The 18,537-nt window shown below is 49.4% G+C and overlaps 1 protein-coding gene across 1 annotated transcript in view; it reads right to left on the bottom strand.

Moving 5' to 3' along the window:
• Window positions 1-18,537, bottom strand: part of LOC138491942 (PHD finger protein 13-like) — a 165,569-nt gene that overhangs the window by 23,490 nt on the left and 123,542 nt on the right. The window contains exon 4 of the mRNA XM_069618824.1: window positions 16,470-17,691. Within this exon, the coding sequence (XP_069474925.1) occupies window positions 16,470-17,691 (1,222 nt within the window). The remainder of the gene's footprint in view (window positions 1-16,469; window positions 17,692-18,537) is intronic.

The raw sequence follows: 18,537 nt of genomic DNA, 5'->3' as shown, positions 1-18,537 counted from the left end.
AATTTGTGACAGTGTCATTTCAAGTTTAGCCAGGTTGAAAATGGCCATTCGATCTTGATCATCGACTATAGAGTCCAGCGTCTTCTGCCCCACGTTTGTTGTCGTGGAGGCTGTAGGGGGGGAACCATGGTTGGCCCCAATATGGGCTTCCTTGCCCACCTCTGCCTAAAATAGGGGGTGGATATTTTCCAAAGTTTTGTTGCTGAGGTACCTAGATTGATCGTCAGAGCTGCTACTACTACAGTTTGAGAAGGACACCCAACGGCGTCTTCCTTTGTTTTTTGTTGTTGTGTAGCCGCTTGTTTTTTAGCTTCGTCAATGAACTTGTCTGTAGCGTAAGGAAAGATTTTTTCTAATTTGAAATCTTGTATATCTTTATGTAGTTTTTTTTTCTTTTTCGCGACTGTTGCGGTTTAAAAGACAGGCCTGCACATCTGGTGCGAAACCAGACTTCCGCAACCACGCAAACCTGCGCATAACCATGCTTATAGCCATGGACCTTCTGACGCTGTCTGCAGTGTCCAATCCAGATTGAAGGGATTCCTGCATGGCTTCTTTGCCACCCTTAACGATAGCTAGGAAACCTTCCCTTTCCTCCCCTTCGGGTATGTGCTCCGCCGCCATTGATATGCACTCCCATAGAGTGTACAAAAATGTGGCTAAGGCACATGTGGAGTTGGCCGATTTAAGGGCCATACTTCCAGCTGAAAAAACCTTGCACGCCCATCGAGCCTCACGCTTGTTGTCCCTATCCGGAGGTATGGTAGGGTATGCCGCTTTAGTAGATGTAGCTGCGGCTGTATGGACCACCAGACTCTCAGGAGTGTGGTGTTTGGACAGATAGCTGGGGTCGCTGCTGGAAGGGCGGTATTTTCTCGTGAGGGATTTATTCACTGTAGGGATAGAATCCAGGGATGCCCAATTTTGGCCACCCTATTTTGTAAGGCCACGTGAAAGGGTAAGATTGGGTCTGTAGGTGGACCTTGGTCCAGAATATCAGTAAGGTCATCCTGGAAGAATTGTACTAGTGGTTTAGCCCAACCTAGGTATTCAACTACCTTTGACATCAGGTGCTGATACCAGGAATCAGCATGTTCCCCCGGCTCCGGTCTCCCAAACTCAGTTTCAAGTGATGAGTCTACACCACTAGCATTGTGCAGTGTGTCAACCAGATCTCTCATCTTACTGTCCTCTGAGATTAAACAATCTGGCACATTAGGAGTTCCATACTCAAGGCCAAAGGGAACCTCCTCATCCTCAGACCCCTCTTCCTCTTCAAAAATCAAAAGAGACGGATTTAAAGTACTCTTTTCTAGGCAAAGGAGTGTACATTTCGTCACGAACCACCAAAGGTGTAGGCTTTGGGGGAGGCTTCTATTTTGTCTCTTTGCCAGTTTTAACTTGCTCAGAAGGCGGAGTTGGAGCCAGAGTGATTTTTGGCATTGATGATTTTGGTGTTGGCATCGACAAGGGTGTCTATGGAAATGGCACAGACGGCATTGAGGATTCGACGGTTGTCTTCGAAGATCTTGTCCTCGAAGTATGTGGAGTCTTTGATGGCGTCGATGACCTCTAGCGCCCGTCTCGACTCGTGTGACTCATCGTAGACCTAGAAGGTTCTCGATGGGTCTTTCTTCGATCACCCGGGCCCGAGAGCACGCGAGTGTCAGAACGGGATCGCTCTCGTTCGGCTTCCGAAGAAGGCGCGGATGGAGGCTTGCCCTTCTCAAAAAGTTCCAGCATTATCATACAAAATGCCTCCCACTCTGCACGATGAAGAAGGTTGTGGGGCACTTACATTTTCAGGGGGATTCATCCGACAATGATTAAGAGGATGGCGACCGATGGTGCTGTCTCTTCGATCATTTTGTCGAGGACGAGTGGCAGGAGCCACTGTGGGATCTTGGATCTCTGTCCTTTTCGCGTTGAGGAGAACGATCTCCAGACTCGACAGTCGAGGAACAATCAGGTTTAGTTTTAGGCCTACCTGTAATTTTCTCTTCCTTTCTCGCCGTGCTTAACTCGTCATTGCCGGACATTTCGAGCAGGAATCTGGGTCGTGGGCCTCCCCCAAACACCATAGGCAAGAGTGATGGTGACCCGTGATGAACATTTCGTATCGCATTCTCTACACTTTTTGAAACCCGAACGAGGTGTAGTCGGGGTTGATGACGAAGACATGTTGTCGATGTTTTCTTGACTTTTGAAGAACTATGCAGTAAACAAATACCGAGTCTCCAAAGCAGTCGATTTTGCGGAAATTTGGAACTAAGCCCAATGGGTGCAGCGCATGCTACTTATACACCCGATGATGTCACCCTCGACGGAGGCCTTCGAGGGACATCAACTCTACGCTATCGACGCACGGCACCCTCTGCCGAGAAATATATATTTTTTTTTCCCGAAAGCAGCCGAAGCTGGACGAGATATCAAAGATGAGGAATACGTTGGAGGACACCATCCATTCGAAACGTCTTTTAGCAAAGCAAAAATGTCTCATCCATAGAATATTGTTGTCAGAATGGCAGAACTCATCTCTCTTCCAGAGAACACTTTTCTTAGGATGGCAAAACCAAATGAGTCTTTCATAGAACATTTTTTTCCACTCAGTATTTAGATACCCTGGTTACCTCTCGTGCCAGGAATGGCTCATTTTTGACTCATACAGATCTCCTGGAATACCCTCCTGGAAGATCTCTTTCCATTAAGGATCCTTGCCCGATACTCTTATCGAGTCTTTCTGTAACCTTCCTCTTACTTTAAATATCATACAACCTTATTTCTTCAATGACAACTTGTTGACTTCAGTGGCTACTTGCACCAATTTCCCTCATGCAGACATTTTATATATTAGGGGTTGTTCAAGCTCCGTTTGTCAACCTTCATTTCAATCTCTCTTAGCTCGTGGCAATGTTTGTTCCAAATTTCCCCCAACAGATATCTCATATCAGGAGAACTGCACAACGTTGTCTCCTGAACTTTCTTAGAGGGTCCAAGGTTCCCCCAAATGACATCTCATGTCAGGAGAATAGTACCAGGTTTGCCTTCTCCTTTTAATTAGTTTCTGGTTGATATTCAAAATATCCTTTATACATTCTTTAACGTTTTTGCACGTCCCGGGCTGACTCACCGGTATACCATACTGTGGCTGCAAGAGTATCGCAGGGACACCTTCACCGTCTGAGCAGAGGTGTGTTTGGTTCTCACTTCAGCGTTTTCCTTCCTTCGCTGCCAGAACCTGTGTGGCTCTGCAGGGCCTCATTTCCCCTGCCCCCGCTGCGCTTCATTCACAATTTCTTTACCGTAGTCTCTCGTCTCCGGTTTAGAATGCTGCCAACCTGATGCAGGCAAACGTTCACTGCTCCACTCACAGCTCTTCTCCCTTGGACTGCCTCTGCTACTGGTCTCGCTTCCCGCTCTGTGTACTCTGCAGCTTCTCTCCTTGCTTCCTTCTCAATCTCCCAGCTGTAGGTAACCTTTGGATTTAAATGGCCCACACAGCTGATTTAGCTTGGGACAAATAGACTGCACTTAACGTTCAAGGTCTCATTTCCCCGCCATTGCCTCTGTTCCTCCTCTTCGTCTCGGCACCCCAGCTGTTATGGGAATTGGTGTCCATATATGTTTTAGACCTCAAGGCAATATTGTTTTAGATACTTGTTGAAATGTTGATCGTCAGAACCAAGAGAGGTTATGTGAACATTATGTGTAGTGAGGTTTTGCTCAGGCCTACTATCCAGATAAAACTCTTCATAATCAAGGGATGTGGAATGTAAACCATGCATATCGGAGGGGTAAATATTATTCCGCTGTTTTTTTTTTCATGCATAGTGATTTGGGTTTTAACATGGGAAAGATTTACAAAATGACAACATGTCATCAGATATTTGGGGATTATGGGGTTTTCCGCTGCACCTAAAGAAGAGTCCCAAATCTCTCCTACAGAAGTCATCACATCTCCCCGACAGTCCTCTCCTCCCTTGTGATCCTCCCTCATATTACCAACCCCAGAGTCAGGACCAGGAAGCAGCTGCCTTCCCCTGGCTGCATGGGAGGAGACGTTAGGCTGGGGATCAGTGATGACTCTGTAGGATTCATCACAAAAGCCTGTCTGATTTATACTCCCTACTCCTACCCACATAAACCATAAGCATCCACACACCACATTGCCACTTTTACTTTTTCCCTGTTGGAATTGCTGTGTTGTAAGGTTTTAAAAAACAGTGAGACTGGCAGGTTGTCATTTTAAACACAAGAACATAACTGCCACATTAAGGCAATAAATGCATCATATTTAGAGTCAATATAATAACATATTTGACAAAGGATCTTCCCCTCTATGTATTTTCTTGTGAGATGAGAGATTAAGAAGTTTAAAAAAATACTTATGATCGAAAATGCAGATGGAAACCAATCCATAGCTTTGTGCCTAATTACTATGCAGCTGCTTTGAAGATGTCAGAAATCTACGCGTTTCTTTGAAGAGCAGCAGTAGCCATCTTCCTGCCTGTGCACTGGGTTATCCATTTCCCTGAAGAGGTTTGTTCAGATGTCTCTTCTATTGGTCCTCTGGAGCTATGCAGCCAAGTTCCTTATGGTAAATACTGCGGTTCATCCAGCAGTGGCGATATCCTGTGCATGGCAGACTGATGAGGTACCAGCAATAGATTAACGTGGGCTCGATACCACCAATGGGGAGACCACAGAGTGATCAAAATCTGTATCACTATGGATCATTCCAGTTTGATATAATCACCTTGGAAAATGTAGAAAACCTTGCCAGACTAAAAGCACATGGTGTTCGGTTTCAGGTACCTGGACACAAAGAATAGGCATTTTGATGTTTTGCTGTTAAGAGATCTAGCAATTGTTTGCCCCATTGAGATAACAAATCTCCAAGCTTATAGTTGTTGAATACCTTGGTCCACCCTATACGATCTTCTTGAGATCTACCCACTAAAGTCAGGATGAACGACAGAAGGCATGGTCACACCTTGCATGAGAAGCCAGTATCATATCAGTGGATCATCCCACGAGAGAATGCTGGACCTAGCTCCTCCTCCTTTGCTGTGAGAACGTCATAGTTTTACTGTCCGTATGTATAAATATGTATGGAAATTCTGGTGATAGAAATGCTTTTGGAGTCCGGTAGACCACGTGAAACTCTTTCCAACCAAGTTTCCTGGACTCTGAAACAAGTTTGGTGCGTTGGTCGTTTTTGAAATTGCACTCTTGAAGATTGTTTTCCTGACACTACCATTCTAGAGCCTCTTGCTGATCGCTTCATGGTCATTTTCAGGTCTCGGAATAGAACTTCAGTAAACCCCCTTGCGCGTGTGTAATTCCAGACTATAACCCAACTTAAGGCAAGCGAACTTGGACATTACTTTGAAGCCTAGGGTTCCATGGTACTGGACTCCACGCACACTGTTTGGACCTCTGGCGCTGAGTCCTGTGATCTGTTGCCCTCAATGCTCACCTCTCCTTGCCTTCCAATGCTCACCTTTCCTTGCCTTCCAATGCTCACCTTTCCTCGCCTTCCCTAATAAAGCAGTGTGCCCACTACCAGCCTGCCCGACCCAGACCCCCTGCTTCCCTTATTTTGTAACTCTATCCACTACTCCCCAACCAGTTGCCACCTCTGTCCGTGCCTTTGGGCCGGCACCATTTGTCAGTAACAGGGCTGGCCCTACCAGTGACACGCTGTAGTCTGGGGCAGGGGGTTCTTTTACGGATGGTAACCGGCACCATTTCTTTTTTAGCATGGTTGACTCCTTGGTGACCCTAGAGTGGGGTGGGTGTCAATGTGAGAAACCTGAAGGTGTTTCACCCGCTAGTCCCCAGGGATCGGTCATCCAGGTGGCCAGGACACGGCCATCACTATTGGATCCAGTTCCTGGGGTTAGACCAGTGCAGGAGAATCACCTAAATGAGGGGTCTTTGGGCCGTGGAAGTGGGACACCGAAGGGCGAGACACGGTATACCCTTCCCAATAACACCTTTCCCCCCCATCCTACCAGGTAGGATATCGAGAAGCTAAAACCACTCCCCTCTCCCCTTTCCCGACACAAACACTTTCTCACGGACAGCTCATCGTGAGCGATAACAGACTAACACCCGAGCCATATACCTGACATGTCCCAACACCCTGGTCAGGCAATTATTAATCATTACACACCCCACTCACATCACACTTCCCCACATGGATAAAAGGCATGAAAAAGCATACCAGGAAGCAGCAGTTCCAAAAAGGCGATTTAACACAAGGAGAAAGGCGGCGAGACCGGAGAGGTTTGCAAGGAGGGAAGTGCCCTTGACCTCTAGAAACTTACTTTCACAAGCCTTGGAGAGTGAGAAGCCTAATGCCGGGAACTGACATTGATCTATCAGACACTGCATCAAAAAGGTATCCGGGGCGCTCCCGTGTTGATAACCCAGGCCGGAAGGAGAGATTACCGCTGTGATACTGTCCTTGGCTCCTGCAAGAAAGCAGTGCCAGTAAAAGCAGCACAACCGGCGAGTCGGAGAAACTGATACGAAATCAGCTTGTGTTTGAACCAAGGTTGCAAGCAGCAACTTTGTATGAAGAACTCCACAAAGAACAGTGTCTGAAGCAAATGCGATGAGAGGTGTGAACAAGGGGAGGAGTGAAAATACTTTGAAAAAGCCAAACAAGATACCCGGTATAGCGTGGCCTGGCGCCACGCCAGTGCTCATTCGAAGGTCCCTGCAAGGTATCAACTGGATTGTAAAAAAGGAACTTTTGTATTGAAGGTGTCCTGCAACAGGTCGAGCTAAACCCTGTGCACATTCGAAAGTCTTTGTTAAGTATAAAGTGAATTGCAATTGGTCCGTGCCGCGCTGATGGAGACCAATTGAATGTGAAGAAGGGATCTGAGTCCTGCTGAGGAGGATCCGGGATGACCGCGAGTCACCTGAGAAGGAATACTTTTGAAATCGTAAAATAAGGGATCTGAGCCCAGGTCAGGAATAGCTAACCAAACCAGATAATTATAAAAACAAAAGAGCTTTCTATTTTTGTTTTGTATATCAGGCCCCCTGAATCAAGAGACTAATGGAAAAGAGACTTGAGCCCAGAAGGCCCCGATGCTAGAATTGGAACTGTATCCTCGTGTCAAGAAAGCCGGAGTGTGTGCTTAGCTTGAGTGCACAGCCTTGCCCTGTGCTGATAACGTGGGCAAGGGAGGCCAACGGCACGAACATCCCGATTTATCATTTTGTGAACACTTCTTTCTTTTTCATGAACATTCCCCCACACTATTTGTAAATTAGCGGTAAGGATTGGCAATAGGTTTTTGTATAGGCCCTTTTATTTTTGACATGACTCCAATAGGACTGCATTCTTTATTAGTTGATAGTCGTAGCTTGCTCCCATCTTAGATTTAGGTTTAGATAGGCGTTTATCACACCCCTTTGAAAGTTCAATAAACACCCTTGAACCGTGGTCACTTGTGTCCGTCTTACTTCGATACCATGCCTTTCTTACACTAAGCCCTCCCTCCCCCACCCTTATTTACTCCTTATGTACGGCCCCCAATCTGGTGAACCCCGGCTCCCACTGAGTACAATGTAAAACACGACAAAAGATTGCATTGCAGAATCAAAGCCACAGAAAGATGAGCAGGTCAATATTCTTCAGATGTTGGCATTTAAACTGGTTAGTAAACAGCCTATTCTCCAAGCACACAATTGCTTATGCCCCTGTGAAACAGAGTGAAAATCTTGCTAAGATTCATGTTAAGAACCGGCCTTGATCAACCAGTCGCAGGACAAAGACTGATATGTTTGGGATATTTCTTCTCTGTGAAAGATAGTGAGCTAAAGACTCTGGGTAAGTCTCTCGTAACCAGGACTAATGTCTGGCAGAGGGCCTCCCAGGACCCCCCTTGTTAAATCTTGATCAACCAGTCGTGCAGGCATAAACAGATTTTCTATTTTTTTCCGTAGATCGGCAACCATCACAGCCATGCTTGTCAAAAAGACCCATAGTGTTGACTTCAGGACAAACGGTAATACCTTTTATAGGTTTTGGGACCGATCCACTAGAAATCTGAAAAGTCTGCGATGCATTATGGCCATCTTTAACATGTGTGAGGCAAATCCAGCTATTCTGAGACAAGTGTGGGAAGATTTGGTGTGGAGAGCACATTCTGAATTATTTTTTAACCACCGGTTTACCATTTTGAAATCTTGACATACGTAGAAATGTGCTAGTAAATTAGTAGTGGCTGCTGTCCCTCCCATCTCAGTGATTCAAGAAAGGCGTTGGGACATCATTGAATGATGGCAGCTGGTGGTTCTCCCTTCACTGCAGGATGAGTCTTCCCAAACTTTGCATCTATGGTGCTATTGTTGGCTGATTGGGTGTAGGGCAGCTGAATCAGCAATGCTGGGAGAAAAAAAAAAAAAAAAAAAAAAAAAAAACTTGCTGTTGCTACATAAAAGGCCTGCCCTCTAACACCTTATGTCTTAGCCCACAGTTTTTGTGCTGCCCCCGACTCCCCCAGTTTCCCCTTGCTGACTGTACTGGCCGTCCCATGTTGCGATGGTTACTGTGCTATCTCTCTGCAAAATCCTTGTGGCCCAAGTGCTTGAATTAGGGAGTCTCCCTGGCCTATAAGAGAAGTGGGTCACCATCAGTCCACCTCTGTTCAGTCTTGGGCCATCATGGGTAACTTCCATTCATTGTTCCACTAGTCAAACAGTTCTTTGTTGGCTGGCTGGTCTTGTCCTGCAAGTTGCATGGATACTGTTGCTCTGGTTCCAGCGTCTTCCTGATGCCTTCTCCATCACTGCTTTTGCTATTGGCTCATGGGTCACACTCCTGGGAACATCGATTATTCTTGCCATATCTTACAGATTGGACTCCGACAAATCAAATCACCAAACGTTACATTGTCCGGTATCAAACTACTAAGGAAAGGGCTTGAGGGGAGGAGTGAAGAACCCTACTGTTCTGTTGAAGATCTGATTAAAAGAAGAGATGGAGATTTTGTCCGTATGCCACGAGCAGTAGCTCGGAGAAGCAGTGTCTCTCATTGGCCAGAAAAGGGCCATCAGATGCATTTCGAACTCCTGGGTCTCCTGCACTTCTGGAGAACCAGGGTAAAATCCATACCCATTCATGGATGTGCTTAGCTTGGGTCGCAGGGCACATCAGGCTTGGGACTAGTGCTAGGTGAAATTGCTACATTCCACTCCGCCAGCCGCAGAAACACAATCTATCAGATTTCGATCCACTTCACCCGTCTCTGCCACGCCTGTGGATTCGCTTGAAATGTTCACACTTATCGGGTCATGAAATGCAAAATTCCCACTGTCGCGCGTTGGCTTCCCTTATTCTTTGACAGCAGAACCTGCCGAAACACAAGCTTCGGCTGATTAACCCGCATGCGCACCACATTTCGCTTTGGTTTCCGACGTGTTTCTCCATTATGTCCCTCACGATTCTCTTTCGCGCACAATGGTCCATTTACTTTTTCGGCCATAGCGGGACTCAGTTCCTGATCGTGCCCATGTGCTTTTAGTCATGCGTCAGCTCAAATGTCTTGAACGCTGAATATCTGTACCACACGCATTTTCATTAGGCCATGCACGCACGTGCACAATGTCATGTTCCTGGACATGAAACATGCCAGTGCGCCACTGAAAGGTTCACTGGGGCGAACACAAGCAATGGTGTGCGTAATTCAGAAAATCCTACGCAAAATTGCACTGGATGAAATATTCTGCTTGCTGTGCATGACAGTGGAACCATGCTAGCAATGTCATGGAACGGGCATAAGCGAAAACAAGTACGAATTTCGCAGATTATGATTTGCGGGCTGAAGTTCACCCAGCACTACTTGGGACCCATGAATAGGCATAACTGTCCCACTCTGCAATAACCCCGATAAGTGTGGTGTTAAGGGGACAGGAAGTGAGAATATGTCTTCGCTCTAAAAAAAAAGTGTTCTGAGATCTCATACAAAAGCAGCGATGTTCTGTGCTTATGAATAATGACACTCATGATGGGAGAAGAAAGCATGCTGCTGGGGGAGAGGAGGAAGTGAGCATGGCGTAGAAAGAGGCAAAAAGATTATGAAAATAGGAAACAGAGCAGACTTTGTGGAGAGAAGGGAGAGAGCAATTGGCATCCAAGAAAGGCAGAAGGGTGTATGGAGAGAAGAGCAATTTGTTATGGCATTGGGAGAGAAGAATTGTACTGCACAGCCCTACGCAATGGGAGGCCTCTTGAACAGACAGGGGGTTAACGAGCATTGAAAGTAGTCTATCCCCAAAACTATTGGAGAGGACAAGGATGGAACAAGTTACTTAGCTGTAACTGTTGTTCTCCAGCATGGGTCTGGGATGGATTCACATGCTCATGAATAGTGATTGGTTACTACTTAAGAAAGACAGATCAGAAACGAAACTGGTACAGATTTTTTCTTTACCGAGGATTCCCAGCCTGACGACGGGGAATATTCATGAGCATGTGAATCCATGCCAGACCCATGCTGGAGAACAACAGTTACAGCTAAGTAACTTGTTCCTTCTCCAGCATGGGGTCTGGCATGGATTCACATGCTCATGAATATAAGAATACATAGCAGTACCCACCACATGCACAACCACGGGAGGTCAACATTAAGCATTTCTTACCTCCTCACCAGGCTCACCTTAAGCGAACAGGTTGCGCAGCACTGCTTGGCCGACCCTGGACTCCTCCCTGGAATCCCGGTCAACGCAGTAGAATCTCGTGAAGGTGTGCGTCGACCTCCACGTAGACAAGAACGCCGTGGTAGCAGCGACCGCTCTGGTCGAATGGGCTCTCGGACGGCCGGGCAACGGTCAGTTTGCCAACCGATGACAGTGCATGATGCAGCCGGAGAGCCATCTGGAAATGGAAGCCTTCGAGAGAGCCTTCCCTTGGTTCACCGGTCCAAAGTTCACAAACAGCTGTGATGTCCTCCGAAAACTTTGTTCGGTCCACGTAGAACTTCAGCGCTCTAGCTACATCCAGCTAGTGCAAAGTCCTCTCGGCCGGTGACAAAGGCGACGGGAAAAAGACTGGTAACACCAAGGGCTCGTTGAGATGGAAGTCTGATGGCACCTTGGGCATGAAGGAGGGGTGCGTCCTCAGCACTACCCTCGTATTGTGAAAAGTCAGGTATGGAGGCTTGCAGGATAGTGCCTGGATCTCTCCCACGCGTCGTGCAGAGGTGATGGCCACCAGGAACGCCGTTTTCCACGACAGAAACTTCAACGGGGCTGAATGCAATTGCTCGAATGGCGGACCCATAAGCCTGGTTAGCTCCACGTTGAGTTCCCACGCCAGGGCTGGCAACTTCACCGACAGGAATGATCGAAACAGTCCCTTCATAACTTCCTTAACCAGGCGATGAGACCACAGGGATGACCGCCCTGTAGTCCCGGTGTATCGGGAAATCGCTGCCAGGTGTATCTTGATTGAAACATGAGTCCAGCTTTGGCTAGCAACAGTAGGTATGGCAATACTTGAGTGGCCGTAATCTGCAGAGGGTTAATCTTCTGTGCCTGGCACCAGATAGAGAACCTCTTCCACTTATGTCCGTAGCACTTGAGAGTTGAGGACGCCCTGGCCTTAGCAAGAACCTCTGCAGTCGGCCGGGATATCGTATCCTCCAAACTCTAGTGCTGCAGGAGCCAGGCCTGCAAGTTCAGCGACTCTGGGTCGTGATGAAGAATTGCGCCTCCTTCTCTGGAGAGAAGATCTGCGTCCGTCGACAGCTTGACTGGTGGGGACGCGGACAAGTCCAGAAGGTCCGGGAACCAGATCTGTCTCGGCCACGCCGGTGCGACGAGGATCATTCTGCACCGGGACCTCTTGAGCTGGTTGATGAGTCGGAGCAGCAATGGCAACGGAGGGAACGCATATAGGAACAGCCCGTCCCAGGGGAATGAGAAAGCATCGCCCGTGCTTCTCGATTGGGGAAACCTGCTGGCGAACCTCTGGCACTTGGAGTTCGTCGCCGTCGCAAACAGGTCGATCTGGGGTTTGCCCCATCGCTGAAAGAGTCGGTCCACTTGATCCTGGCGTAGTTCCCACTCATGGCACAAGCGCAGCCCTCTGCTGAGAGATTCAGCAATGGCGTTTTTTATCCCTGCCAGATGAAACAGCACCAGAAACATCCCTTGAGCAACGGCCTAATGCCACAGATCCTAGGCTTCCTTGGATAGGGCTGGGGATCTGGTTCCGCCCTGCTTCCGGATGTAAAACTTCGTGGTGGTGTTGTCGGTCAAGATCCTCACTACCTTGCCCTTGAGGGACGGGAGAAAGGACCCGAGGGCCCAGAACACTGCCCAGAGCTCCAGTATGTTGATGTGGAGCGGCTTCTCCTCCGGGAGCCAAAGGCCTCTCGCGTGAAGAACTTCGGTATGCGCTCCCCACCCCTCCAGGGAGGCATCCGTCGTCACCGTCACCTGGTGGGCGGGGGTTTGAAAGTCTGTTCCTGCCGCCAGATGAGCACAGGTGCCCCACCACCGGATCGCTCGACGGAAGGTCTCGTTGAGAGGGATCCTGTCTTCGAAGCTGCCCGTTGCTTGTATCCAGCGGGCGTCACGGAACTCCTGTAGAGGGCGCATCCGAAGCCTGCACAGGCGCACGAGATATATGCAAGAGGACATCATCCCGAGGAGGGACTTGATGGACCTCACCTTGGCCACGTCTGTGGCCATCAGAAGCTGCACCTTGCCTAGGATGGCCTTTGTCCTCTCCTCCGACGGTGAGGCCAGACGCGCCACTGTGTCGAGCTTGGCTCCCAGAAACAGTGCGACTTGCGAGGGGACCAGGTGGGACTTGGGGAAGTTGATGGAGAACCCCAGGTCCATGAGTAGCTGGACGGTCTTCGCTGTATGTTCCACTGCGAGCTCCCTTGTCCTTGCGCGGATGAGCCAATCATTCAGGTAGGGGTAGACATGGCTCCCCTGTAGGCACAGCCGCGCCGCCACTGGAGCTAGGCACTTGGTGAAAACCCTGGGTGCCGACTTCAGTCCGAACGGGAGGGCCTTGAACTGGTAGTGCCGCCCTAGGACCACGAACCGGAGGAACTTTCGGTGTCCTTTTAAAATGGGGATGTGAAAGTATGCATCCTCCAAATCCAACGACGACAGGAAATAGCCCTCCTCCAGCTGTCCCAGCACGTGCTGGAGGATGACCATCCGGAACTTCTGTGCCTTGATGTACTTGTTCAGTCGTCGCAGGTCCAGGATGGGTCGCCATCCTCCTGCCTTTTTCACGAGGAAGTACCTCGAGTATAATCCGGAGCCCCGGAGCCTCTTCGGGACGAGCTCGATGGCACCTTTCTTGAGCATCGCCCTTACCTCCAACAGCAGTTGAGGGACGTGATTTTCCTTCCTGACCACGGGTGGTATGCGGGGGCACTTTTTTAGAAATTCGAGGGCGTGCCCCTGGGCCAGGGCATCCAGCACCCAACGGTCGGTGGAAATGAACTCCCACACGCTGACGAACTTCGCCAGCTGACCTCCCACCACGGTGCTTCGGTGGGAGCCCGACGCCACGGTCGGTTCAATATGGCTTGGAGGACGCCTTGGCCTCCCTGGCGACGACGGAGGGGTCCACCTGACTTGCCTCGTCCCCTATAGGCTTCTTGCGACGAGGAGCCGGCCGCTTGGCGGTACATGGAGGAGCCACCGCCGAATCCCTTGGAGGCACCGTGCTTGCCTCCGGAGCTACGAAAGGACGGCCTTCGTTGCCAGAGAACACCTAGGGCCTTGGCTGTCTCCATGTCTGCCTTGATGGCTTGGAGGGACTCATCCACTGTTTTCCCAAACAGGTTGTTCCCGTCGAACAGCATGTCCAAAACCTTGGCTTGTACGTCCTGGCAGAAATCCGTTGCCTTGAGCCACCCTCGTCGTCTATGGCAAACGCTGTTGCCTAGCTGGCGGAAACCGGTGTCGGCAATGTCTGTTGCCACCGTTATGGAGTGGTCCAATGCCACCTCGCCTTCTTGCAAGATCTCCAGGGCCTCGGCCCTCTTGTCGTCCGGTAGGAAGTCCAACAGGGGGGGGTGATCCTGTACCATAACTCCCTGTCGTAGCGGGCCACGATCGAGAGGGCGTTGGCCGCCTTAATCGTTGTTGCCGCCGAGATAACTCGTCGTCCCATTGCATCCAGCTTCTTTCCTTCGCCGTCCAGCGGGGAAGTTTAAGTCGAGGCCGAGGCCACGCCCCGCTTTCTTCTTGGCCGCCGCTGAGACGACCGAGTCAGGGGTCGGTTGTGCCCTAAGGCACAAATGGGCCGCGTTGGGGACCCGGTACTTTTTCTCGTACCGATCCCTCTTGGCAGGCGTCGTAGACGGGTTCTTGAGAAGGGTGAGACCCTCGTCCCAGATGTCATCCAGCAGAGGCACGGCGAGGACTGTCTTTCTCTTGGCCTCGCGCCGTTGGTAAAGGAAACCTTCCTTCTCTTCGGGGCAGAGCTGAAAAAGCTCGGATGCCCTGGCGATCATTGTATGGAAAGATCCGATCTCGTCGGGTGGGGAGGCCCGGGCTGGAGGCGATGGGAGCTCCGTCCCATCGTCACCGCCATCGGTACCTGTTGTGACCGTGTCCGTTCCCGTGTCATCCCCAGGGACAGGGGACGTGGGCAAAGGTTGAGTAGGCCGCGAGGGCTGAAAAGGCGGGGCTGGATGGGTCCGTCTTCTCTTGTTTGGGGGACTTCCCGACGGGCCTGGCTCTGGCTCCTCCGTCGGTGGTAGGGGCAATCTCATCCTTATCTCCGAACATAAGGATTGTATTGCCAACAAAATGGCTGCCGAGTTGTCCTGCGGCTACGGAAGCGACGGTTGACTAGGACCCTCGCCGGTACCGCCGTCGCTCTAGTCCTCTTAGTCGGGATCCCTCCTGTGGGACCAGGCCTCTTCGAAGCCCTCGTCGAGGCCCTCTAAGACTTCAACCAGTTCCTCCTCGGAGGCTGTGTCCACAATGGCACCGCCCGCCCCCCTCTTTTTCCGCTGGGGTCTTCTCGATGGGTCTGAAAGAGGCTTCCCTCCGCGGAGGCAGGGAGAGACAGTGCCACAGTGCCGCGAGGTGACCTCCACTGGTGTAGCCTCCACAGGCTGTGCCAGGGCCGCCGGGACTTCCTCGATAGAGGCCTTGGCCTGGTGAATCAAAGCCTTTACCACCTTCTGTGGGTCTGTGGCCTTCACCTTGGGGGGAGGGTCACCGCCTCGCTCCCCCTCGGCTGGATCCTTCAAGCTCGACCGGGGCCTCTCCAGAAGCTTTGCCGGGTTCTCGGCCTTCCTCTTCCCTGAGCCAGAGCGTTGGCTCTTGGTCGATGGCGCTGGAGAGGATGCCCCCTGCCTGGCAGCCGAGGAGCCCGATCGTTCAGCGCTCCCGGTGCCCGCAGACTTGCGGTGCTTTGCCTTCTGTTGGGCCCCCGTCGCCGGGGCGCCCTCACAGGACTTAGAAGACCGCTCGGACTTCTTCTTCTCACCGGACGGGCTCTTTCCTTCTAGCCAGTTGGAGAGACGAAGGTGTTGGTCCTTGATGGTCCGTTCCGACATGTTCCTGCAAAACGCACAGTCCTTGTCCACGTGCGTTTTGTCCTCATGAAGGCAGTAGAGACATTTCGAGTGCTCGTCCTCCTTGAACACATTCTGCAGCTGGCATCCAGGGCAAACCCTGAACAGCTTTCCGAGCGTCGAGCTTCCTTTCTCCTAGGCCGCAGAAACTCCTGCACTCATCCAAGAAGCGTAACTCAACGAAATCTTCACCCTTGAAGGGCGTAGAAAAATCCGAAACGGATCCCCGTTAATCGGATGTAGAGACGGTGGAGCTTGAGGCTCCATTTGACCGAAAAATGAGAAATCTCTGAAAAAAGCGCAAAAACGCAGCAAAAGCTTGAGAGCTAAACACGAGGACTCCCAACACTTGAGCGTGCGGTAAAAATCGGAGGATGGCTGCCAGAGGCGGGGCTTAGGGAGAGGGCAGTCATTGGCTGGGGGCAGTATGACCCAGAGACCAGCGATTGGTTACTACTGAGAAAGACAGATCAGAAATGAAACGGATATTGATTTTTTCTTTACCGAGGATTCCCGGCCTGACGACGGGAAATATTCATTAGCATGCGATTCCATGCCAGACCCCATGCTGGAGAATTATGTTTAACAACCATATCAACAACGTATCACCATCAGTGCCCAAATCATCCCATCTCACATGGTCGCCTCAACATTTTTTTTACTTCAATCCCACCTCTCCTTCTAGATGGACCAAAATACTAAAAAGCAATAACTCCAGACAAAATGTAATCTAGAGGCAGATTATGCGGTTAAAAATGTATGGAGCTTTTCTTGAACCAACTGCGGTTGAGCCACTGCCAACCAATGTCTGCATAACAATATTACATTTTTTTAGGACTAGGTGGTACACAGATTAAAGAAATTTGTTTATTTCAGACTTACTGTTCAGCCGCCTACCGCTGGACTCTCTTCTTTGTGACTTGCTTTCTGAAAAGCTCCACAGTGGTTGCTTCTCATATTCCTCCGACTCTTGCGTGATCCTTTCTTGTACAATATTTGCAGGGATCTCGCTTCCACAGTTCTCCTTTATGGACTCTGGAGTCTCCTCCATCTCTGTCATATTCTCAGTAGGATCACATGATTCTAACACCCGCAGGACATCTTTGGATTCTACTGTCATTTTAGTATCTTGCAACTCTGCGATCTCCTGAGCTTCTTTGGATTCTGAGGCCACCTCTGGATCATTGGGTTTTACCTTAATCAAAAAAGGATCTACAGATTCTACTAGTGTCAAGAGATTGTTGGGTTGTAATGCAATTACCTCTGCGTGTTTGTTATCTACCATCATTTCTACTGAACTTTTGGATTCTTCCAATTTCTGCAGTCCTTTAGATTCTAAGAGAACGGTTTTGAAAATGTTGGAGTCCAACACATTAGTCTCAGGACATTTGTACTCACTTTCATTGGAGCATTTAGATTGTACCATAGCAACCTCTGGGACTTTGAATTCCAACTTATCAATATTATCACCGTCCATTTCCTGGGGATCTTTGATTTCCTCCATACTTTTCTCAAACGTCATCTCTGCCTTCTCAGGACTCCTCATCCCTACCTCTTCTCCCAAACACTGTGCAGTCACATCCTGCTCTTTAATAAACTCTGGAAGGAGACACTTGGGCTTGAAGAAATCGACAGGGCTAGTGGGGGTTTTAAATCCTGCTTCACTCGTTTCAACTGTTTCTGATGGAGCCGTTGCCTTAGTACTCAATAGGAAGTCGGGAACTTGTAAATCTGGCCAAACAGGAACTTGCAGTGCAGAACACCCCTTCTGTGGCTTTGCATCAACTATAATATTGTGTTCAGATATCTTTTTGTCCGTTTCCTCTTCCATGTCCAGTGATGACAACCTCCTCTTGCGAGACTTCTCCAGCTTCATCTCATCAGGGTCAATTGTCAACAGTGATGCTGGGAAAGGTGGGCAATCAAGCAGCAGGCTTTCTGTACCGGTTTTGGCCACACCCATCTTGTGCTTAACAGCTTTGCCTTTCTTTCCTGACTGGAAAGTATTGGAGTCAGAGGAGTGAGAGGATGCCCAGCTGTCACTATCCAAAGTGCTACCAGTGCTGTTGCGAGGACTGCGGCTAGTCCGGTTCCATGGCTCATGCTGCAAGAATGAAACAAAAAAAATAAAAACAAAAAAAAGTTACCGTAAGCTTTTTCATGAAACAACCTTATAGGCGCAGTTACTATTAAGCATTTTCTGAACTGGGGAACAAAGGACCGATAAAACATGCCCCATCTGCTTGGGATATTTGATATTCTATATAGAGAGCCTTTGGACACTTCATGCATCATCATCAAGCACAAAATATAGTGGCACTTGGGTACTTCACCAGACACCCAATGGGAGCCATCCAGTACACTGCAAATGATAGCTGGTTGTCCCAGTCTCAAGGACCAGCACCAAGTTACCACCCCGGATGAAGAATATTTCATGATGTACACTCACCTCCGACAGTGATGAGCCCTCTTCGCGGTCACAAACGTATGGCTGCACATTCTCTCTCAACATTCTAACAGAGCCCAAGTGTATGCTAATGCATGAAATCAACCCACCGCCCCACACCCATCTTTTGCAGGCTGATCTTTAACCTGTGCCCAGTGGGGGCTGAAGACATTTTTACAAGTGGATGTAAGATACAATTTACCCCGAAATGGGGAATACATGCAAGCCTAAGCCAGGGTGTGGGGTGTTGTCCGTCCTAACCTAATCCTTGCCCCCCTTTAAGGTAAAAATATGATTTCTTAAAAATAGGTAGAAATGGGAGTAAACACTCCATACAATCAAAATGCGCAGGGAAACACAAGACGCATACAATATTTTAGATGCCAGGTTGGCAACCACTGTGATGAAATAAATTGTGTACATGCCACATCAGAAGATTGTATGCCAGTCGCGGGAGGATAGCTCAGGGGCAATGTGCTTGCCTTGGAAGCAAGACGAGACAGA

This window comes from Ambystoma mexicanum, chromosome 10 (assembly GCF_040938575.1).
Source record: "Ambystoma mexicanum isolate Mex_15411 chromosome 10, UKY_AmexF1_1, whole genome shotgun sequence".
In the NCBI taxonomy this organism is placed as follows: domain Eukaryota; kingdom Metazoa; phylum Chordata; class Amphibia; order Caudata; family Ambystomatidae; genus Ambystoma; species Ambystoma mexicanum.
The sequence above is the reverse complement of the archived record's forward strand: the minus strand, read 5'-3'. Positions and strand labels throughout refer to the sequence as shown.